The sequence below is a fragment of the Lithobates pipiens genome, unplaced genomic scaffold, assembly GCF_037356315.1.
Source record: "Lithobates pipiens isolate NorthernLeopardFrog02 unplaced genomic scaffold, aLitPip1_a1.2 Scaffold_18, whole genome shotgun sequence".
Lineage (NCBI taxonomy): Eukaryota > Metazoa > Chordata > Amphibia > Anura > Ranidae > Lithobates > Lithobates pipiens.
Window position 1 is genome coordinate 644,425,192 of NW_027507758.1, and position 25,123 is coordinate 644,450,314.

The 25,123-nt window shown below is 44.5% G+C and overlaps 4 protein-coding genes across 6 annotated transcripts in view; 1 reads left to right on the plus strand and 3 right to left on the minus strand.

Annotated features, from left to right (window-relative positions):
* Window positions 1-25,123, minus strand: part of LOC143989797 (uncharacterized) — a 765,658-nt gene that overhangs the window by 667,968 nt on the left and 72,567 nt on the right. Inside the window, exon 1 of one of the 2 annotated variants that reach the window (XM_077490066.1) lies at window positions 20,349-20,426. The exons of the other annotated variant lie outside the window; for it this stretch is intronic. The gene's annotated coding sequence lies outside the window, so the exon portion shown is untranslated. Of the gene's footprint in view, window positions 1-20,348; window positions 20,427-25,123 lie in introns of those variants that run through there. 2 annotated transcript variants of the gene reach the window in all.
* LOC143989921 (uncharacterized) overlaps window positions 1-25,123 on the minus strand; it is a 134,660-nt gene that overhangs the window by 41,132 nt on the left and 68,405 nt on the right. Inside the window, exon 3 of the mRNA XM_077490193.1 lies at window positions 5,333-5,500. Within this exon, the coding sequence (XP_077346319.1) occupies window positions 5,333-5,500 (168 nt within the window). The remainder of the gene's footprint in view (window positions 1-5,332; window positions 5,501-25,123) is intronic.
* On the minus strand, window positions 5,498-6,701 carry LOC143989900 (uncharacterized). The gene is made up of 2 exons (XM_077490179.1): window positions 6,562-6,701; window positions 5,498-5,720 (listed from the first exon to the last, which is right to left on the minus strand). Exons 1-2 carry the CDS (start codon window positions 6,689-6,691, stop codon window positions 5,503-5,505), a joined length of 348 nt encoding a protein of 115 aa, XP_077346305.1. The 5' UTR covers window positions 6,692-6,701; the 3' UTR covers window positions 5,498-5,502.
* Window positions 22,216-25,123, plus strand: part of LOC143989821 (uncharacterized) — a 184,519-nt gene continuing 181,611 nt past the window's right edge. For both annotated transcript variants that reach the window (XM_077490098.1, XM_077490099.1), the window contains exon 1: window positions 22,216-22,300. The gene's annotated coding sequence lies outside the window, so the exon portion shown is untranslated. The remainder of the gene's footprint in view (window positions 22,301-25,123) is intronic.

The following is a 25,123-nucleotide window of genomic DNA, read 5'->3' on the forward strand; positions in this document are numbered from 1 at the left end:
ATAAGGCGGTTCTTGGGCAGGTTCAACTCCCTTTGGAGCTCAGTCAGCCGAGCACCGGCATTAAATGATCGGCGGAAATGCACACAGACTTTCCTGGCCTGCTTCTGGACATCCTGTAAGCCCGGGTACCTGCCCAAGAACCGCTACACCACCAGGTTAAGGACGTGAGTCACACAGGGCACATGGGTCAGTTGTCCCTGTCGGAGGGCGGAGAGGAGGTTGGTGCCATTGTCGCAAACAACCACCATTCCTGGCTTAAGCTGGTGTGGCGTCAACCACCTCTCGGCCTGCCCCTGCAGAGCTGACAAAATATCTGCCCCAGAGTGGCTCCTGTCCCCCAAACAAACCAGCGCAAGCACGGCATGGCATCGTTTTGCCTGCGTACTTGCGTAGCCCTTTGAACGCCTATGGAGCACCGCTGGTTCTGAGGACAGAGCACTGGAAGAGGCCATGGAGGAAGAAGAAGAGGAGGGGGTGGAGGAGAGAGATGTGTCACAACCAGTAGTAGCATTTTGGAGGCGTGGTGGCGGAACAACCTCCAACACTACTGCACCTTGTCCTGCATCCTTCCCAGCTGCCAGAAGAGTGACCCAATGGGCCGTGAAAGACAGGTAACGTCCCTTTCCATGCCTGCTGGACCATGAATCAGCGGTAATAGTCCAGCGAGGCAAGGACAAAGCCTTCCACATGCCGGTAGAGAGCCGGAATTGCCTTCCGTGAGAAAAAGGCATTTGGGGACCTGCCACTGAGGAACCGCACATTGTACAAACTCACGGAAGGGGGCCGAGTCTACCAACTGAAAAGGCAGCAGTTGAAGTGCTAGCAATTTAGCCAAGCTAGCATTCAACCGCTGGCCATGTGGATGGCTGGGAGTGAATTTCTTTTGACGATCCAGCAGCTGGGGCAGGGAAATTTGCCTGCTATAATCGGACGTGGGTGTACTGCTAGCAGAGTGCCCGGAAGCACTTGGCTGTGACACACCTAATTCTACACCTTCATTCCTCTCAGCGCAGGTTTCAGAGAGGACTGAAGGTCTAGTGGGGTTAGAGATCCCAGCTGATGAGGAGCAAGGAGAGGTCCGCTTTGTTCTTTGATGTGGGTCTTTAAGGTACGCTTGCCAATGAGCTGCATGGCAGGTCAACACGTCTGGTCAAGCATGTGGTGCCCAAGCGGCTGATGTTTTGGCCACGTGAGATACGCTTGAGACATATGTTGCAAATAGCAGCGGTGCGATCTGATGCACTCGTCTCAAAAAAGGCCCACACCAAAGAACTTTTGGAATAACGCTCAGAGGCAGCGCCCTGCACAGGCGGAGCTCTGCGGTGTGATTCAGTCGGTGTGCTGCCCCTAAGCTGGCACCAGAGGGCATCCTGCCTCATTGGAGATGTGCCTCCATCTCCTCCCTCCTATCAGGCACCCACGTGGAGTCAGTGACCTCATCATCCTGTCCCTCTTCATCGCTGGAGCAAACCTGGCAGTATGCTGCAGCTTGTGGAACATGACTGCCAGATTGCTGTCCTTCTTGAGCATCCCCTCTCTCTGCGCTCACACTACTGCCTTCCTCTAGCTGAGTATCATCATCAGAGCCTACAAAACACTGGGCATCCTCCTGGAGCATGTACACAACACTGTGCTCAAACAGTTCGGGGGACTCCTCAGGAGGATATGGTGGGTCTAGGGAAGGAGTGACTGATGACATTAAGACGAGGGAACAGGACACATTGACAGCTGCTTTGGTAGTACCCTGACCCTGGGGGAGAGAGGATGAGGAGCATGAAGAGGGCTTGGTCATCCACTTTACCAAGTCTTTGGCATGATGCGGCTGAACACATCCAGCTGTCAAAAAGAAGGACAAGCGTGTCCCATGGCCACGTGCTGATGACGATGCACCGCGTCCACGACCAGCACTGTTGTCTCTAGACACAGAGCCTGTTTGTCCTCTTTTATTGGCTCGTGGCTGTCTGCCTCTCCTTGTTGGCCTTCCAGACATAGTAATGGCCTGAAGGGAGATGGGAAAACCAGAAATTGGGTAGCTTTAGGTGCACACTGAGCAGCTGACACAGTACACCGACTGTAATTACTGCAGCTGCCTGCCTGTGTTACAGAAACAGAACAACACCAACAATAAGGGGTATTTTCAGGTGTATACCGTGCTGGAGGCACACAGCACCCACTTTAACTCCTGCGGATGCCTGTATTAAAGACCAGCAATAAGGGGTAGATACAGGTGTATACTGTGCTGGAGGCACACAACACCCAATTTAACTCCTGCAGATTAACAATAAAATGTATTTGTATGTGATTGGCAAAGCATGCAGGGTCGCAGTGCATGCTTGGCCAATCATGAGCCAGCAATGCACTGCGATAGTGCAGTGCATTTTGAGCCGTGAGCACCACACGAATTGGGCGCGAACCGCCCATAACGTTCGGAATTTGCAGAACGGGTGAACAGCCAGTGTTTGAGTTGAACATGCGTTCGACTCAAACACCAAGCTCATCCCTACTCTGGACAGGTGGTGCAATTCCACCCAAGTTGCAGGAGTTGTAAAAATTCTGTAATACAGCTGGGATAATATCCACGGGTCTAAGTGGCCTCTGAAGAGTGACCCAAGTGTTGAACTGATATTGAAAAAGGGAGGAGGGATAAAGTCAGACCACAAAGTGGAAGCTATAAGATGATATGATTGGTTCTCTGATCTGCATTGGAAAAAGGTGGACAAGTAGATGATTGTATTGATCTGGAAGGTAGGTGTAAAGAAATAGGGGGGTGTTGCTGGGTAACAGTGGTCAGGAGGAGATATACAAGTGGAATAGTAATGAATATGGGGGTCCAATAAAGTGATGTGGGGCTCACTAAAACCAGAAGAACATGGTCCTCCTTGGCCTCCCTCTCACTGTACCAATCAGATTCCCTATGAGGACTCGCTCTCACACCCCAAATGAAAGAGCAATGTGCGTAGGTGATCCTTTCCAGAAAGTAATAGTCCTTTCCAAAGAATGGTAAATGTATTTATACTGTACTTATCAGCTTGTCATCAAGTCCACAGCTCCAGGGTCCCGGGGGAAGGTCCTCCCTTGTCTTGTAAAGTGTGTAGAACCATATATGGGTCAAAAGCAGGTAGTCTAGAGATGGGCCGCGCTGGCCTGAGCGCTTTCACCCATCTCTGTCGTCTGCATCAGAGGCTGGTTACCAATGTGCTCCATTGTACTTTTATCCTTCAGTGTCTACTTACCTCACAAGTGCATGAGTCCAATCTCAGATATTACAATCAGACCATGCCTGACCAATGACAATTAAGGGCTCTACTAGCCAGAATTTACCTCAGTGATTTCCTATGAACATCAGCTCCATCTAGTGACCATAATGGGGTATTTTTTCCTGAAATACCTCAATAAAAATAGCACAATACCACATTATGGCCACTAGATGGAGCCAAGAAATCAGCGTATGAAATAAAATACATCCAATATTCATCACAGCCGGGTGAATGTCGCTCACATTCATTCAACTATTTTTTATTTTTATTTTAATAGACCTCTAAGTGTCTGTGAAATCTTCCACCACAAAATGTACTCAGCCAATGAGAGGTAAGGACTACATTTTTATTTTTCTACTGCTACATAGTAGGTGAGGTTTAAAAAAAGACACATGTCAGTATTACATTGTATATCCCTGTATGTTGTGGTCGTTCAGGTGCTTATCTAACTACTTCTACAGAAAAGTTTTCTCCCTATTGTGGGGTCACCAGTCCAGTATTTATATATTGTGGGGTCACCAGTCCGGTATTTATAAATTGTGGGGTCACCAGTCCGGTATTTATATAATGAAATCATATCCCCTCTCAAGCGTCTCTTCTCCAGAGAGAATAAGTTCAGAGCTCACAACCTTCCTCATAACTAATATCCTCCAGACCCTTTATTAGCTTTGTTGCCCTTCTTTGTAGTCGCTCCATTTCCAGTACAACCTTCCTGAGGACTGGTGCCCAGAACTGGACAGCATTTATGAACAAATTAAATAGGATTGGTCTCAGCACAGAACCCTGGGGGGCCCCACTATCCACACTGACCATTCCGAGTACTCCCCATTTATCACCAACCTCTGAACTCGCCCTTGTAGCCAGTTTTCAATCCATGTACTCACCCTATGGTCCATGCTAACCAATCTTATTTTGTACAGTAAACGTTTATGGGGATCTGTGTCAAATGCTTTTGCAAAATCCAAATATACCACGTCTACGGGCCTTCCTTTATCTAGATACACCACATCTATGGGTCTTCCCTTATCTGGATGGCAACTCACCTCCTCATAGAAGGTTAGTAGATAGTTTGGCAAGAACGATTCTTCATGAATTCATGCTGATTACTAGTAATGGTATCAATGGCCAACACGGTACAACACTTCATCCATGTCTTTGGTGATCTCTGATCTCCTTATCAACTGTTTCTTCCATGATGAAGATCAGCCATGGAGTATATCTGAGGTGTATATCAGGGTGTGCTTCTTCCCCACATGAGAGCTGTGATGTCCAGCAACATTCATATACAAGACATTTCCCGCACTCAAGGCACTAATACCCCTCGAGGGTTGTGTGGGATCCCTGATGTACAGGAAGACAGGACTTCAGTGAGGAACAATTCCCTCACTCAGGACAGGAATATGGCTTCTTCCCCGTGTGAGATCTCTGATGTTTGTAAAGACTGGACTTCTGTGAAAAACATTTCCAGCACTCAGGACAGGAATATGGCTTCTCCCCCGTGTGAGATCTCTGATGTTTGTTAAAACTGGAATTGTCTGAAAATTTTTTCCCGCACTCAGGACAGGAATACGGCTTCTCCCCTGTGTGAGATCTCTGATGTCTGGAAAGATCGGACTTCTGTAAAAAACATTTCCCGCACTCAGGGCAGGAATACGGCTTCTCCCCTGTGTGAGATCTCTGATGTGTGTAAAGATGGGATTTCTGTGAAAAACATTTCCCGCACTCAGGGCAGGAATACGGCTTCTCCCCCGTGTGAGATCTCTGATGTGAGTAAAGATTGGACTTCCGTGAAAAACATTTCCCGCACTCAGGACAGGAATACGGCTTCTTCCCCGTGTGAGATCTCTGATGTTTGTAAAGACTGGACTTCTGTGAAAAACATTTCCAGCACTCAGGACAGGAATATGGCTTCTCCCCCCGTGTGAGATCTCTGATGTTTGTTAAAACTGGAATTGTCTGAAAATTTTTTCCCGCACTCAGGACAGGAATACGGCTTCTCCCCTGTGTGAGATCTCTGATGTCTGGAAAGATCGGACTTCTGTAAAAAACATTTCCCGCACTGAGGGCAGGAATACGGCTTCTCCCCTGTGTGAGATCTCTGATGTGTGTAAAGATGGGATTTCTGTGAAAAACATTTCCCGCACTCAGGGCAGGAAAACGGCTTCTCCCCCGTGTGAGATCTCTGATGTGTGTGAAGATAGGACTTCCGTGAAAAACATTTCCCGCACTCTGGACAGGAAAAGCTCTACGCTGTTGGAAGAACGGCCCCGTCCCGCACAGTCTGAGGTTCCTCAGGATAAGAGGAATACGATGGTCCATCTACACTGTGTGGTGCCGGATGGACATTTGAGGTAGTCGGGTTTTCTCCTGGTCTATACTGTGTGATGTCCTCATCTTCTACTTTACAGTCTGGAGACAAAGTGAGACAATCCTCTGAGGTTTTCCTCATCTCCCGTCCATCTACTAAAATAGAAATACAAAGATTATTACTAGACATGAGCTGATTGGTTCCTGCTGTGCTCCAATCAGATCATTAAATATAAAATGTCCAGCTGGTAGGAAATGGGTGTAACAAAAGAGAATCCATATTATGTGTATATATAGCAGTGGGGGGAGGGGAGAGAGCAGAAGTCAGGACTATGTAATGTACAACATATTGTATAAGATACAACAGATAGGACTATATAGTATCAGAATGATGTAATGTACAACATAGAGTATATAGTGCAGGGGTCAGGAGTATGTAATGTAGAATATAAAGTATACAGTGTAAGGGTCAGGACTCATAATATTGGTATTCAGTAATCAGTGGAAGATGAAATGATTACATGAGACAAGTTGCAGAGGTCCCACACCGCTGCCTCCCATCTCCTGAGACTGCACTCAGTGACTTGGGTCTGAGACTATACAGACATATCCCTCCACCCGGCACAGCCAGCAGACAACACAACAAGTAATCCTGGGGGGATTGTTCTGTCAGAGATCTTGTCATACCCGGGTATGGGGCAGAAGACCCAAATCACACACCCCAGGTGCCTAGATCTAGTAACATCTAGGGGGAAAATGAACATTTTGCTGCAGGCTGATCCCCAGAATCTCCATAAATCCAGTCTAGAGACATAAATTGTGTCTGCAGCACAGAGAAGGAAGATTATCGGAGAGAAATCCAGGAATACAGGACGGGGAACACAGCTCAGGAAAGTGACCAGGGGATTACAGGCTGATATCACCCAGCCCCCGCCCTACTCTGGACCAATCAGTGAGCAGTATGGGTGGAGGAATGGATTTAGTGTTAATGACCCACCTGTGCTGATCTCTGTAGGAGTGTCCTCCTCTATAAATGTCCCCGTTATTCCATCCTCCTCCATAGACTGCTGATCATCCCTCACATACCTCTCTTCTTCTTCTGATTTCAGCTCAAATTCTATATCCATTGGATCTCCACTCTAAACCAAGAAAATGAGAGAGAATATCATCTGTAAGATAGAAGATTTATTATTGTGACATCACATAGAAAATCCACACATCATCTCTAGGAGTCCATGTTCTAGATGCTCCATCCCACCAACCTTGTAACAGTGGGGGATGGTGTGATCTTCCTGTGTGGAATCCCGGGAATACAGAGGACGGGGACATCTCTCTGGTGGGTTCCTGGTATTTGGTGGCTCCATCATATCCTTGTGTCCTTCTGAAAACTCCTCCATCACTCCATACTCCTCATCCTCCTCTTTATACTCTTCTTTAACATCAATATTATCATCCCCGAGGTTTCCACTCTGAATATATAATAAAACATTCATTGTAACAATCATGCTGTGTATAAATCAGAACTACCAATAGTTAATCAATAGTCAATCATCTACCTGATGATGGTGGGGGATGGTGTGATCTTCCTGTGTGGAATCCCGGGAATACAGAGGACGGGGACATCTCTCTGGTGGGTTCCCATTACTGGATCCATCTGTAGGAAACACACACACTGACTGAATACATTGTTTCTATGCGTTTATCAGATGATGGGGGATCTAGGTGGAGCCTCCGTACTGCTCTCTCCTTTACAATAAAGTCTCCTCTTACCCGGTGATGTGAGGGGCGGCTGATTGCCCATCATGACGTCCTTGTAGAGATCCTTGTGTCCTTCTAAATACTCCCACTCCTCCATGGAGAAATAGACAGTGACATCCTGACACCTTATAGGAACCTGACACACACAATGATACAGTCACCATCCAGACACATCCCTTGTCTGTTACTGGATAATGTCCCAGAATTCCCAGAATCCTCCTCACCTCTCCTGTCAGCAGCTCCATCATCTTCTTGGTGACTTCTAGAATCTTCTCCATGTTGTGTCTCTCAGGTTTTAGGGAGTCACATGGAGGCACTGTGATGGTCATATGATCACCGGACTTCATAAGAGGAAATCTCTGTATTGAGGAACCAATAGGAACATCATGTTAAAATTTCCAGAATCCTCCTCACCTCTCCGGTCAGGTCTGTGTTTTATTTATAGAGATAAGAGTGTGTCATGTGACCTCCCAGAATCCTCCTCACCTCTCCGTTCAGCAGGTAGATGATCTCCAGGGTGAGGTTTAGTATCTTCTCAGTCATGTGACTCCGGTCCTCCTCCATCCTCATTGGTGCCATCATCTATGAAGGTTTCCCTGTAGACAGATAACATTGATAACAGAGAATTATCTGGATGGTAATATGAAGGTCAGTATGTATTTAACTAGTTGCCGACTGCCCGACCGCCAGTTATACAGTGGCAGAGTGGCTCTCCTGAGCAAATCGCCGTTCCTGTACATTGTGGGAGCGTGTCCGTGAATCGGGTGGATTCAATCTCTGCCGGTGACCCGCGATTGCCTTGTACACAGGCAGAATGTAAAGAAGGCATTCCCCGTTCTGCCTAGTGACATGTCAGCGATATATTGCATCCAGTGATCGGGAAAAGTGATTTCTGTCATGTCACTGGTAGCCCATCCCTCCTACAGTTAGAACACGCTGAGGGAACATAGTTAAGACATATGCTGTTTTAAATCTTTGATCTTGTAAGTGTGCCTGTTTTGGGGCTGTTTTCATGAAGTAACAAGCAGAGAGCACTATGGAGTCTATGTTTGTGATTACATGTCAATAACGAATTTGAGAGAAGCGGAGCAATACTATGCACTTGGGCCCTGTCTACACAATCATGCACGATTGCCCATCAAATGAAGCTTTACTCTGCCTATGAATGCCGCCTCACTGTGCCCATGAATGCAGCATCACTGTGCCCACCATTGCAGCATCACTGTGCCCACCATTGCAGCATCACTGTGCCCACCATTGCAGCCTCACTGTGCCCACCATTGCAGCCTCACTGTGCCCACCATTGCAGCCTCACTGTGCCCACCATTGCAGCCTCACTGTGCCCACCATTGCAGCCTCACTGTGCCCACCATTGCAGCCTCACTGTACCCACCATTGCAGCCTCACTGTACCCACCATTGCATTGCAGCATCACTGTGCCCACCATTGCAGCATCACTGTACCCATGAATGCAGCCTCACTGTACCCACCATTAAAGCCTCATTGTGCCCACCATTGCAGCATCACTGTGCCCACCATTGCAGCATCACTGTACCCATCATTGCAGCATCACTGTACCCACCATTGCAGCATCACTGTGCCCACCATTGCAGCATCACTGTACCCACCATTGCAGCCTCACTGTACCCAGCATTGCAGCATCACTGTGCCCACCATTGCATCATCACTGTACCCATGAATGCAGCCTCACTGTACCCACCATTGCAGCCTCATTGTGCCCACTATTGCAGCCTCACTGTACCCACCATTGCAGCCTCACTGTAACCACCATTGCAGCATCACTGTGCCCACCATTGCAGCATCACTGTGCCCACCATTGCAGCATCACTGTGCCCACCATTGCAGCATCACTGTACCCATCATTGCAGCATCACTGTACCCACCATTGCAGCATCACTGTGCCCACCATTGCAGCATCACTGTACCCACCATTGCAGCCTCACTGTACCCAGCATTGCAGCATCACTGTGCCCACCATTGCAGCATCACTGTACCCATGAATGCAGCCTCACTGTACCCACCATTGCAGCCTCATTGTGCCCACTATTGCAGCCTCACTGTACCCACCATTGCAGCCTCACTGTAACCACCATTGCAGCATCACTGTGCCCACCATTGCAGCATCACTGTGCCCACCATTGCAGCATCACTGTACCCATGAATGCAGCCTCACTGTACCCACCATTACAGCCTCATTGTGCCCACCATTGCAGCATCACTGTGCCCACCATTGCAGCATCACTGTGCCCATCATTGCAGCATCACTGTGCCCACCATTGCAGCATCACTGTGCCCACCATTGCAGCATCACTGTGCCAATTAACCCAGACTCACCATTGTCTGGTAACACACACACAGCGGGCATCTCCTCCTGTGTATCATGGAGTTGGCTGGATCTTTGTTCGGCAGCCGTGCTGTAACAAGGTCCCACCCCCCTAGACAGGCTTGTGTGATAGGCAGAACACCGATTCAATCTACTATTACACGAGTCAGTCTAGGGAGGCGGGACCTTGTTACAGCACGGCCGCCGAACACAGATCCAGCCAGCTCCATAAAACACAGAAGAAGGAGGAGAGATGGAAAGAGCGGAGCGCTGCAGCCGCAACTCAAAGCGGCCCCAAGGCAGATGGCCTACTGGGAAATTTCCCGGTATCCCGGTAGGCCAGCCCGGCCCTGGCTGGAGCCGTTGGACAGGTGGGGCCCCCGGGCAACTGAACAGTGTGCCCATGCAAAAAGACGACCCTGCAGCGGGGGATGGTCTCACACACTGAATGTGTCTGGTGGTGTGTCACATGATACTGGTCCCAGTGAGGACGGATGAGCACGGCGGGGGATGGTCTCACACACTGTTTGATATAAACAAGTTCTCTATCAACACTGATGTTATAGAACACATGAAATCTTATATATATGGACTGCTTGCACTGTGCTTTTAATTACGTATATAAGAATACACTGTAGGGAATATTGCATTTAGTTATTTCCATTTTATTTATTGGTGTTTCAAACAATGATATATAGGTTATACTGCGCTGCACTATTATTTTATTATTATTTAAGGTACTTATATAGCGCCATCAATTTACACAGCGCTTTACATATACATTGTACATTCACATCGGTCCCTAGCCTCAAGGAGCTTACAGTCTAAGGTCCCCAACTCACGTTCATACAATAGGGCCAATTTAGACAGCATCTAATACCAACATGTCTTTGTAGTGTGGGAGGAAACCCAGACAGGCACAGGGAATAGAACTGTGTGAAATGTGTGTGGTGGATCACTGCGAGTGTCACAGCAGCTGTCAACGTTTCTTTATCATTTTTATTTGTTATAATTGTTGCACTTTTAGATTATTATACACTTTATAGTAACCCCTTGATCACCCCCTAGTGTTAACCCCTTCCCTGCCAGTGTCATTTTCACATCGATCAGTACATTTTTATAGCTCTGATCAACGTAATAATGTCACTGCTCCCCAACAAGTGTCATTTGGGGTCAGATTTGTCCGCCGCAATGTTGCAGTCCCGTTAGAAATTGCAGATCGCCGCCATTAGTAGTAAAATCAATAAAAAATAAAAGGTCCTGAAATCTATCCCATATATATATATATATATATATATATATATATATATATATATATATATATATAAAATATTATATATATATATATAAAATATTATATATTATAATTTTTTTTTACCAAAACTATGTAGAAGAATAGAGGTAAAAAAGTAGTGATGCGCGGTACTATAATAGGGAGTTGGCCTAGGAGGCTTAATAAATTCTATAGGCACTAAGATTGTGCGTGATATATATATTCCCGTATACAGTAAGAGAAAGGTATATAAAAAGTTGTGCGTATTTTTATAAGGGGGTGGTGGACAACTCTCACCACTATAGCATGATGATATTCAAGATAGGAGACAAATGTAATGAGTAAGAAAAAAAAGAAAAAATTGCAATGCTTGGAATAAGTAATCCCTAATGTGATTTTATAACTGACAGAATCGCATAAAGTGCCAGTGCTAGACAATAAATAGAATCATGAAAGTATTAACTACACCATAGATTAAATAAAACAATATATATAAAGCAGTCACAAAGAATAGTGAATCGCAGTGCGATTTGTTCACGCTGACAAAATCGCATAAAGTGCCAGTGCTAAAGGTGAGAAGGTGTGTGGAATATTCTATTACACAATAAGGTAAATAGGATAATATGTATAAAACAATCACCAACTCGATAAAACGTATGTGCAAGAAATGGTGAGTTGTAGCTGCCAGAAGTCGCATAAAGTGCTAGTGTCACAGAAGTGGTAGAACAAGGTCCGTGCGGGTGTTCTCTACCATATAATCATCAAAACAATATTCCTGCGACCGTGAACAGCTCAATAGTTCAATTGTGCAAGAAAATGACAGAAAATCAAAATAAACGCATAAGTAATATTGGTGTTAAGGGAGTAAAAAGAATCCCACAAACTAATCAAAAAACTGTGTGCGATACCTACAAGAAATTATATAAAAAATAACAATAGCATATATCAGAGTGTGACCATTCTGCTTTGTGCGATAAACGGTGGCGATTATGTCAAAAGTCGCATATGTCGACAAATCGCATATAATGTCCGTGTCTGTATATAAGTGCACAGAGCAATATAATCGGTGATGGTGGTGAAAGAGGTGAATATATCCCACGTGGTCCTGTGTGGTTGGAGTATGGGTGTCCCCTTACCTTACAGCTGTAAGGTAACAGCGTGTGATATGTATATCCTCAGAACTCCTGTACTTTATCCCTCGAGGTCTTGTCCCGATATTTACAGATCCTGGTATCCACGGATCCTGGCGTCTCCTGCCTATCACGCTGTGTTGGTCCCTTTAAGTATTTGCTCAGCAGCACTCAGCGTGGGGGGGGGGTGTAGGTTTACCTCGGCAATTGGTGCATATGTAAGGGGTTAAAGAAATAAGGAGGAAGGGAGCCCCATAGTGTAGTAATTCTCAACACATATGATTTATTACAGCAAAACAGTAATGTACTCACAAGCAGACAAGTTTCAAATGCAGTGTATAAACGAGCCTCGAGCTCGATTGCGTCACTTCCGGTAGCGTCCCGACGCGTGTTCGTCACGGTCACGTGACTTCATCAGGGGATGTCTAGTGCCCACGGAAGTGTCTTTAAATAGAGACATTAATAGCTAATTTGGCGGCCATTTTGGGGAAGACCCGGAAGTATCCCGGCGGCCATTTTGTCGTCTACATGGTCGCCGGAAGTGTACGGGCGGCCATTTTTTTGGTTATTCCGCCGTTTTTTATCATGTTTATGGCCAGAAAAAACTGTGTGGCCATTTTTTTTTTTTTTTTTTTTTTTTTTGGGGAGTGTCTCCACCGGGGCTTGTCTTGATTTACATAGGAGTGTCATCGCCCCCTTAGTAACGAGCGTTCATAGTTACAGATGGAAACATGAGGTGATGTTTAAAAACATGTGATACGGGCTGCAAGTTAAACCTATAATGTAGGTACCAGACACATAATTATGAGTAAAACAAGTGCTGGTAAATAATGTCTGAACATTATTAGATTTATGCTAGAGTTGCTATAAAAATCCTTAATAAAAATTACATGTAAAAAATATAAAAGAAGGTATATAAAATTTAGAAAAATTATTACCATATATTTATTTATGCGTAAATATAAAAATTTGTGATTCCTAATAGAGATATAGGTGCCACGAATAAATTAAGGCTAAGGTAATTTATGTAGCCTTGTTTTGATAAGCAAAAAATAAAAAATAATAAAAATATTTAATGTTATAATTATATCGAAAATATGTGATAAGCGAGGTTAGAGGATTAAAATTAAAATCCGAAAAAACTTTAATTAAAAAAATATAAAAGATAAAAATAAAATGCATATAAAAACGAAAAAAATCGTTCTCAATGCTGCCGGAAATGACGTATGGAGCAAGATGTAAAATTACATTCAGGATAATCAGAACACACAAAGAGATTAAAATAGAGTACATATAGAAAATATGCATGTATGTGCACCCATATGCGTAAATACCTGTGTGTGTCACCACCATAATTAGATACAACCCGGTGACATACAGGGTGCAAACATATAAAATGTCTAAACCTATATATAACGAGAGGAGCTCTAAGAGAGAGATTGGGGGGCGTTGTGAATGAGAGGTGAGAGAAGGGCGGTATATGGACTATAAAACTCTAAAAGATCCTAAAAAAATGGAAGAAATCGCAGAGAGATGAAGAATGGTTAAAAATCGCTAATAAAACAATTCAAATCAAATTCCACGTTGAGGCCCTTTGGTGTGAATGTGTCTAGTGTGAATATCCATTTGGACTCGATTTGGCTGAGGGTTCTTACTTTGTGTCCCCCTCTCCAATGTTTAACATAGGGCTCAATCCCCCAGAATTTAAGTTGGGAGGGGTCTTTCTTATGATGTAACGCAAAGTGCCTTGATACGCTGTGTTTGTCAAATCCCTTTAATATGTTCTTCACATGTTCTTTCACGCGTACCTTGAGCGGTCTCTTGGTACGGCCAATGTATTGGAGGCCGCAGCTGCATTCTAATGCGTATACTACTCCAATCGTGTTGCAACAGATGAATTCTTTGATGTCGTAGCTATTGCCTGTGCTGGTTGAAGTGAATTCTTTTTTCTTTTCATTCGGGCGTTTTGTTCTGGTGCATGCGTAGCATCGTTTGCAGGGAAAGAATCCTTTTCCCGTGAAAAAGGAGAGACCCCTACTCGGTGGGTCTGGTGTATTCTTCACTATTTTATCTCTGATAGTGGGGGCTCGCCTGTAAACAAATTTTGGGCGAGTGGGCAACAGAGAAGAACACCCGAAAGAGAGGATGCAGAGGGGGGAAGAGATCACAAAAGAAAAAGAGAATGAAGGGCGAAGGAATCTTTAACCTTAGTGGACAACCACTTTCTCACGAAGAAATAGGGGTGCTGGATAAGGGTCTAAAATACGCACCCACAAAAAACCTTGATAAATTTCAAACCTATATTGGAATCCAGAAATTCGTGAGGAAACTAAATATTAAGAAATACATAATTAGTAACCCCTGCAAACCCAAGACCACAAGATCTACCGAAGAAATCATGCACAGCACTTTAAGAAATAAATCCACTTTTAACCCAGTAACAAAAGATAATAAACATATAGAAGTATTCAAACGCATTGTTCTTGAAGAGGTCAAAGATCTAAAGATAAAGAAACGAGATGAACCGAAATATATCAAAAGCGGGATTCGGAAATTAACGAAAAGGAAAGACTTGGTCATACGACCAGCAGATAAAGGAGGGGGCATCGTAATACTGTCCAAAGAGCAATATAATGCAAATATGAACTCTCTACTTGAAGATAAGGACACATATGTCCGACTGTTGAGCAATCCAGTTTTTAAATGTAAATGTAGGAAAGCCCTCGAACAAGTGGTACATTTAGGCCTAAAGAAGGATATACTCAATAAGAAGGAAGCCAAATATCTAATACCCGAGGCATGTAGAACTCCAATAATTTACTCCCTTCCGAAAATCCACAAAGATAGAGAAAACCCACCTCCCAGACCAATAGTGAATGGTATAGACTCCTTGACAGCGAGAATGGGACAATATATCGACTACTATCTGCAGCCGGCTGTACAGAAGACACGTGCATATCTGAGAGACACCAAACACATACTACAAATTATAGATGGTATACCAACAGAAGAGGGACCCTGGTGGCTTGCTACGGCGGACGTAGCCTCACTGTATACGATTATTCAGCACCATCAAGCCTGTGAGGCAACAAAATGGGGATTGCGGAAATACACAGACCTCCCCTGCTCTCAGAGAAAATTCCTGATAAAATGTCTAGACTTCTGCCTCAAAAATAGCTACTTCTGGTACAACAGAAATTATTACCACCAAAAGACGGGCGTAGCCATGGGAGCTAAATTCGCCCCTAGCGTTGCAGGCCTCTTTATGTCACAATGGGAGGAAGAAGAAGTGTTTACTAAACCTCCAAGCGAACTGTATACATATCGGAGATATATAGATGACGTGATTATCCTGTGGAAAGGCGAACGATCAAAATTAACTACTTTCCTGGAGAAGCTAAATGAGAACAATAGGAATATAAAACTATCGTGGGAAATAAATAATAAATCTATCACCTTCCTAGATCTGGAAATAATACAAGAGAATAAAAAACTTCTTTCTAAAACACACTTTAAAAGCGTAGACCGCAATAGTTATTTACCACTGGAAAGCTGCCACCACAGGAATTGGCTTTACAACATACCAAAAGGCCAACTCATGCGCCTGAGACGCAATTGCACACAGGAGGAACACTTTCTCGATCAAGCTAAAAAAATGAAACAAAAATTTATAGAAAAAGGCTACGAAGACGATTTTATTAACAAAAAAATATCAGAAGTAGCAAGACTAAATCGCAAAGATCTCATCAAAGATAAACCCCATAACGGGACAATACAAGATAACATTCCGATCATCCTGGACTTTAATGTACAGTTTAAACAAGTCGAAAAAATTATTAAACGCAATTGGGAGATACTACGCTCAGATACATGCTTGAAAGATGTGTTGCCCACTCGCCCAAAATTTGTTTACAGGCGAGCCCCCACTATCAGAGATAAAATAGTGAAGAATACACCAGACCCACCGAGTAGGGGTCTCTCCTTTTTCACGGGAAAAGGATTCTTTCCCTGCAAACGATGCTACGCATGCACCAGAACAAAACGCCCGAATGAAAAGAAAAAAGAATTCACTTCAACCAGCACAGGCAATAGCTACGACATCAAAGAATTCATCTGTTGCAACACGATTGGAGTAGTATACGCATTAGAATGCAGCTGCGGCCTCCAATACATTGGCCGTACCAAGAGACCGCTCAAGGTACGCGTGAAAGAACATGTGAAGAACATATTAAAGGGATTTGACAAACACAGCGTATCAAGGCACTTTGCGTTACATCATAAGAAAGACCCCTCCCAACTTAAATTCTGGGGGATTGAGCCCTATGTTAAACATTGGAGAGGGGGACACAAAGTAAGAACCCTCAGCCAAATCGAGTCCAAATGGATATTCACACTAGACACATTCACACCAAAGGGCCTCAACGTGGAATTTGATTTGAATTGTTTTATTAGCGATTTTTAACCATTCTTCATCTCTCTGCGATTTCTTCCATTTTTTTAGGATCTTTTAGAGTTTTATAGTCCATATACCGCCCTTCTCTCACCTCTCATTCACAACGCCCCCCAATCTCTCTCTTAGAGCTCCTCTCGTTATATATAGGTTTAGACATTTTATATGTTTGCACCCTGTATGTCACCGGGTTGTATCTAATTATGGTGGTGACACACACAGGTATTTACGCATATGGGTGCACATACATGCATATTTTCTATATGTACTCTATTTTAATCTCTTTGTGTGTTCTGATTATCCTGAATGTAATTTTACATCTTGCTCCATACGTCATTTCCGGCAGCATTGAGAACGATTTTTTTCGTTTTTATATGCATTTTATTTTTATCTTTTATATTTTTTTAATTAAAGTTTTTTCGGATTTTAATTTTAATCCTCTAACCTCGCTTATCACATATTTTCGATATAATTATAACATTAAATATTTTTATTATTTTTTATTTTTTGCTTATCAAAACAAGGCTACATAAATTACCTTAGCCTTAATTTATTCGTGGCACCTATATCTCTATTAGGAATCACAAATTTTTATATTTACGCATAAATAAATATATGGTAATAATTTTTCTAAATTTTATATACCTTCTTTTATATTTTTTACATGTAATTTTTATTAAGGATTTTTATAGCAACTCTAGCATAAATCTAATAATGTTCAGACATTATTTACCAGCACTTGTTTTACTCATAATTATGTGTCTGGTACCTACATTATAGGTTTAACTTGCAGCCCGTATCACATGTTTTTAAACATCACCTCATGTTTCCATCTGTAACTATGAACGCTCGTTACTAAGGGGGCGATGACACTCCTATGTAAATCAAGACAAGCCCCGCTGGAGACACTCCCCAAAAAAAAAAAAAAAAAAAAAATGGCCACACAGTTTTTTCTGGCCATAAACATGATAAAAAACGGCGGAATAACCAAAAAAATGGCCGCCCGTACACTTCCGGCGACCATGTAGACGACAAAATGGCCGCCGGGATACTTCCGGGTCTTCCCCAAAATGGCCGCCAAATTAGCTATTAATGTCTCTATTTAAAGACACTTCCGTGGGCACTAGACATCCCCTGATGAAGTCACGTGACCGTGACGAACACGCGTCGGGACGCTACCGGAAGTGACGCAATCGAGCTCGAGGCTCGTTTATACACTGCATTTGAAACTTGTCTGCTTGTGAGTACATTACTGTTTTGCTGTAATAAATCATATGTGTTGAGAATTACTACACTATGGGGCTCCCTTCCTCCTTATTTCTTTAACCCCTTACATATGCACCAATTGCCGAGGTAAACCTACACCCCCCCCCCACGCTGAGTGCTGCTGAGCAAATACTTAAAGGGACCAACACAGCGTGATAGGCAGGAGACGCCAGGATCCGTGGATACCAGGATCTGTAAATATCGGGACAAGACCTCGAGGGATAAAGTACAGGAGTTCTGAGGATATACATATCACACGCTGTTACCTTACAGCTGTAAGGTAAGGGGACACCCATACTCCAACCACACAGGACCACGTGGGATATATTCACCTCTTTCACCACCATCACCGATTATATTGCTCTGTGCACTTATATACAGACACGGACATTATATGCGATTTGTCGACATATGCGACTTTTGACATAATCGCCACCGTTTATCGCACAAAGCAGAATGGTCACACTCTGATATATGCTATTGTTATTTTTTATATAATTTCTTGTAGGTATCGCACACAGTTTTTTGATTAGTTTGTGGGATTCTTTTTACTCCCTTAACACCAATATTACTTATGCGTTTATTTTGATTTTCTGTCATTTTCTTGCACAATTGAACTATTGAGCTGTTCACGGTCGCAGGAATATTGTTTTGATGATTATATGGTAGAGAACACCCGCACGGACCTTGTTCTACCACTTCTGTGACACTAGCACTTTATGCGACTTCTGGCAGCTACAACTCACCATTTCTTGCACATACGTTTTATCGAGTTGGTGATTGTTTTATACATATTATCCTATTTACCTTATTGTGTAATAGAATATTCCACACACCTTCTCACCTTTAGCACTGGCACTTTATGCGATTTTGTCAGCGTGAACAAATCGCACTGCGATTCACTATTCTTTGTGACTGCTTTATATATATTGTTTTATTTAATCTATGGTGTAGTTAATACTTTCATGATTCTATTTATTGTCTAGCACTGGCACTTTATGCGATTCTGTCAGTTATAAAATCACATTAGGGATTACTTATTCCAAGCATTGCAATTTTTTCTTTTTTTTTCTTACTCATTACATTTGTCTCCTATCTTGAATATCATCATGCTATAGTGGTGAGAGTTGTCCACCACCCCCTTATAAAAATACGCACAACTTTTTATATACCTTTCTCTTACTGTATACGGGAATATATATATCACGCACAATCTTAGTGCCTATAGAATTTATTAAGCCTCCTAGGCCAACTCCCTATTATAGTACCGCGCATCACTACTTTTTTACCTCTTTACTCCGCTATTGGGACCCAAGCATCCCCATTTCAGTGTATGCAGCAGTACGATTATCGGATTCTTCCCTGATTAGGCGCAGGAATAACCCTTTTCTCACTTATGTAGAAGAATACATATCGGCCTAAACTGAGGAATACATTTGTTTTTTATATTTTTTGGGATATGTATTATAGCAAAAAGTAAAAGAAAAATGTTTTGTTTTTTCAAAATTGTCGCTCTTCGTGAAAAAAAAAAAAAAAAAAAAAAGGCGCAGAGGTGAACAAATACCACCAAAATAAAATTCTATTTGTGGGGAAAAAAGGACATCAATTTTGTTTGGGTACAACGTCGCACGACCGCGCAACTGTCAGTTAAAGCAGCGCAGTGTCGAATCACAAAAAAATGGCCTGGTCATTAAGGGGGGTAAATCCTTCCGGGCTGAAGTGGTTAAGCACTATGGTTCCCAGTGGGGAAATATTTAATCTGGACAGTTTAGTGGCCACTATGATTCTTGGGGTCCGGGAGTCTGGTAAAATGTGGCCTCCTGGATCACAAATTCCATTCTCTATGTTGGGTGTGAGATGAGGAGGAGATCCAGGAATCAGGATAAAGGTCAGGACAAGCAACAAACGAGCGCATCCAAGAGATGAAGCCGGGGTCACTACACAGAAAATCAATCCAAGGAAACAACAGGCAGGACGAGGAATAGCAAGAAGGAGCTCAGAGACAAATGAGAATATTGCTCAGCCAATGGGAGATGATCTCAGCATGACTTACATAATGAAGGAGATGAGGGGGAGGGGAGGAAGTCACTTATGGTGACCATAGAGACATGGAAATTCAGCTGGTTCAGCAGGGATCGGTCACATTTCCATCCATGTGTGGTCACTGCCGGATAAAAGTCACTCCATCAGCGGCTGCAGCCAATAACTTCATCACTGATCTGTGTATTCTGAGAGCGGAGGAGCGCCCCCCATTGTCAGAATACAATAGTGCAGCAGAGAGGATTCCCCCATACCCCTCCAATGTGTGGATGGGGGAATCACTTCCGTTTTTTCCTCTCATCCCGCTGGATGAACGATAAAACTGAACCATGTATGGCCAGATTTGGAGGGAAGATATATTCATCATCAACTGATCCCCCTGAAGGGGTTAATCTAGGCCTCCACACTATATATGTGTGTATCATCATCTGCTGGAGATAAACGGCATCACAGTGACTATGGAGGAAGAGGACGGACATGACGGGGGGTTACTGGGAGTAAATAGAAAATAAGATATTATTACCTCCTCTGCTACGTCTTCCAGCAACGTCTCCTCACTACTTCCTCCCGACTCACCTCTCACCCGGAACTTCCTGTCTGTACCTGACATCACTTCCTGTCTTCCATAGAGACTTCCTGTCTTGGTGGACGTGAGATCACCACCTTGTGGAGCTCAGAGGAATTTCAGAAACAGCTCACAGTGTGAACACGGCCTTGTGCTGTGTGTGTATGTACTGTATATTCTTATAGATGGGTCATCTCCACTCCCACCAAGGGGGATAGAAATATATTACTGCTCGGGGAGGAGACATTTTGGCCCCTTTGATTTTGCAGTAAAATTGATGTCACATTTAGTCATGTAGAACATCTGTTATATGGATACAAAGAGCCCCAGCCGAGAGTAAAGGGATGGAAATGGCTCCTGATCACCAGATTTGGGCAATTATGTCACCAATATAAATAGAATAAAACCCGCGCTATGTGTAACAACTCAAATACCTACAGAAATATCTTATACCGGACATCTGCTGTAACAAAGGTAAGTGTTCGCTTTATCAACTAGAAGAGCATTATGTGTCACAGCGCTGTCCTATTGTGTGTGCACATAAATCATCACAAATACACTAAAATATGTGGAGACATTCATATATAAAGTGCTAGGGGCTCAAATAATATTCTCTGCAGATCTACTGCTTCCACTTTATATCTACTTCACTGATCTTATAGTGTTTATCAATAAATGAAGTAAAATATTACATGTGCAAATTCATATACAACATAAAGTGCTCTGTGCTCAATATGCTGTTCCCTGCAGATCCACTGCTTCCACTTCCGCCTGCCTCTTTACTCTCATAATGTTTGCTGGTATATTAAAGTAGAAACCTGTGAAACAAATAATGTAATCATACAATATTTTGTGCTCAATATAGTGTTCTCTGCAAGTCCACTGCTTCCACTTTGCATCTATTTCAATGAACCTATTTAAAAAAATAAATAAATAAATCCAATCAATGAAAAGTTGATAAGGTGTAAATTTCTCGGTGCTCCAAACTGTGCCAGCTGTAGTGTAGCCACGCCTTCTTCCGCCTCTTACACATGTGATGGTGAGGGCACCCCCTTGTAGTGCTTCCCCACTCACCAGAGCAATATGACTCCCAATATGACTCCCAATATGACTCCCAGCTTTTCATCTACCAGAGTTACCAACATCCTTCACACTCTCCTCACCTCCGATGGCAAAGGAACCGGATCCTCCTCGCTCACTCCTGCAGTTTCTGTCAGTCTCCCTCCTAGACTCCTCCTCCGACCGCTGTTCCAGCAGGAGCTCCGCCTCTTCATACACACTCAGGGCTCCGCCTCTTCATACACACTCAGAGCTCCTCCTCTTCATACACACTCAGGGCTCCGCCTCTTCATACACACTCAGAGCTCCGCCTCTTCATACACACTCAGGGCTCCGCCTCTTCATACACACTCAGGGCTCCGCCTCTTCATACACACTCAGGGCTCCGCCTTTTCATACACACTCAGGGCTCCGCCTCTTCATACACACTCAGGGCTCCGCCTCTTCATACACACTCAGGGCTCCGCCTTTTCATACACACTCAGGGCTCCGCCTCTTCATACACACTCAGAGCTCCGCCTCTTCATACACACTCAGGGCTCCGCCTCTTCATACACACTCAGGGCTCCGCCTCTTCATACACACTCAGGGAGGCGAGAAAGGGGAATGATATTCACTATATACACACACAGCACATGGCCGTGTTCACACTACCAGACATTTCTCGGGGCTGCAGTTCCTTCAGAAAGTAGTGATCTCATTTCTACCCACTTCTACCCAGATAGGAAGACTCTATGGAATAAAGACAGGAAGTGATGTCAGGTAAAGACAGGAAGTGATGTCATGTACATAGGACATTCCATTTGGAAGGACGTAGAGAGGAGACGTTGCTGGATCTGGAGGCAGAGGAGGTAATATGCACATTAACCCCTTCAGGGGGATCAGTTGATGATTAATTTATCTTCCTTCCAAAGCTGGCCATACATGGTTCAGTTTTATCATTCAGCCAGCAGGATGTAGGGTGCCCACATGTCCCGGATTGTCCGGGATTGTCCCTTATTTGAGATTTTTGTCCCGTGTCCCGGGCACCTTCATTCCGGGACAATACAGTGTCCCGGAATGAAAAAGAAAACACACCGCCACTGCCACCAGTCCGCCACCCTTATAAATATACACACTGTAACAACACACATCATATGCCTAACTGACTGACTGGTTGATAGGGTAGTAGGGCCGTCCTGTGTCTAGCAACCAGTCACATGATGTCGGCTGAGGGCTGACACGTGGGCAGTCAGTGGGCACCCGCACCCTACGGGCTACGGCTGAGCAGCACCCCTTTGCCCTAAAAGAGAGAGAGCAGCCAGCCGCTACAGACACCACACCAGAGTGACCACCAGACAGAGCCATACTTACTGCTGGTAAGGATCCAGCCTGCCTGCATGCTGGGAAGTGTAGTTTCCAGTGCAGCCCCACGGATTCTCTTCTCACTGTCTGACATGGCAGACAGGGGGTGTGGAGGGGACACTCACCTCACTCCAGCACAGCGAGAGGGAAGAACAGTCCGGCAGGGAGAGCGCAGGCTTCAGGGAACAGCCTACTAGGAAGGAAGAAGTGAGAACTGAGAGGTCGGGGAGACAGTCAGAGACAGATCTGTATGGGTAAGTGTCCTCCTGTGTATCCCACTGTCCCCCTGTCCATCCCACGGCCCCCCTGTGCATCCCACGGTCCCCCTGTTCATTCCACGGTCCCCCTGTGCATTGCACTGTCCCCCTGTCCATCCCCCGTTCCCCCTGTCCATCCCACATTCCCCCTGTCCATCCCACGGTCCCCCTGACTACACTGCGGCCACCCTGACCAATCTCGGGATTAGGATGTAAGGGACATTTTGGAGGAGGATATAAGGGGGCACTCAGGGAGAATGTAAGGTGCACCCCAGAGGATGTAAGGGCTCTGACTAAGTTAGTACCACCAGAGTGCCCCCTTACATCTCCCCTTACAACCTCCAGGGTACCCTCTTTATGTCTCCAGAGTGCCCCTTTACTTCCTCCATAGTGCCCCCTTTCATCATTCAGAGTGCCCCACCACCAAGGTGGTGTAGCAGTGTCTGACAGACTATGAGGGGTTGGTATTGCACTCCTCCTTCTCCTCTCTCCACCAACTACCCCTGGCCATACACTCCGCACTCCTCTCCTGTACATATTACCCCCCCACCATACACTCTGCATTCCCTATTTAACATTACCACATTCTGCACTGTATAAGTCATCTCACTCTCTTTAACAACACCCCCTTTAACCCAATATTTAGCGCAATTTAAGACCACTGTTCACCACAACATGCTTTACGCGCCATATTGTTCTTCTTCTTGATGCCTAGGGCCCACTTTTGATCTTCCACATGGGTCCGCTGATTTCATATGCCCCTGGCCCATCAATCGGCAAAAAAAAAAATCAAAAATCATCTGGGGGGGCTATCCCTGAATGGCAGTTTGGAAATGTGATCACCCTAGCGGGATAAGGAGATGAAAAAACTGAAGTGATTCCCCCATCCACACATTGGAGGGGGATGGGGGAATCCTCCCTGCTGCACTATTGTATTCTGGCAATGGGGGGCGCTCCTCCACTCTCAGAATACACAGATCAGTGATGAAGCTATTGGCTGCAGCCGCTGATGGAGTGACTTTTATCCGGCAGTGACCTCACATGGATGGAAATGTGACCGATCCCTGCTGAACCAGCTGAATTTCCATGTCTCTATGGTCACCATAAGTGACTTCCTCCCCTCCCCCTCATCTCCTTCATTATGTAAGTCATGCTGAGATCATCTCCCATTGGCTGAGCAATATTCTCATTTGTCTCTGAGCTCCTTCTTGCTATTCCTCTTCCTGCCTGTTGTTTCCTTGGATTGATTTTCTGTGTAGTGACCCCGGCTTCATCTCTTGGATGCGCTCGTCTGTTGCTTGTCCTGACCTTTATCCTGATTCCTGGATCTCCTCCTCATCTCCCCTCCATATCCTCTTAGCCTTTGTACACACGGTCGGACATTCTGACAACAAAATCCGTTTGATTTTGTCCGACAGATTTTGTCCGAAACTGGTGTTGCATAAACACGGTCGGACAAAGTTTATGGGAAATCTGATTGTACGTAACGTGATGACGTTATTTCCTTACGACGGGACTACGTTCAGGATAGTAGTAAATAGCTTTGGTCTAGGAATTTGATCTGAGCATGCGTGGCACTTTGTCCAATTGGAATTCTCTACACACAATCGGACAAAGTCCGATCGGATCATGTTGTCGGAAAGTTTTATAGCCCAGCTCTAAAACCTTTTCCGTCGGATATTCCAATGGAAACAGTCCGATGGAGCCCACACACAGTCAGATTATCCGACAACACGGTCCGATCGGACATTTTCCATCGGAATGTCCGACTGTGTGTACAAGGGCTAACACAGCTTTTCTCCACACCTGCAGTGATCCTGGGGGTGGGAACTTGGAACCAGCACTCAGCGAAATCAATCCCCACCATTAGGAGCTCTGGAGAAAATTATCTGCTATTTACACTCCGTTCCTCCGCACGTCACCTGATCACATGAGAGCTTACTTTCACACATTCCTGACAGATTTCTCTATGGTAAAGGTCAAAGTTCACTCTTCAGTTTAGGAGAGGAAGGACACACGCAGGAACAGTGATTTGGTTTGCACAGGAGCCTCATATAGAGGACCCCTCAAATC

What these genes read in the sequence shown, in the direction of transcription:
- LOC143989900 (XM_077490179.1), bottom strand. Translation starts at nt 6,691, where the DNA reads ATGGATATAGAATTTGAGCTGAAATCAGAAGAAGAAGAGAGGTATGTG. An exon ending in TCCTACAGAGATCAGCACAG is followed by an intron (nt 5,721 to 6,561) that starts GTGGGTCATTAA and finishes TTTCTATTTTAG; the next exon opens with TAGATGGACGGGAGATGAGG.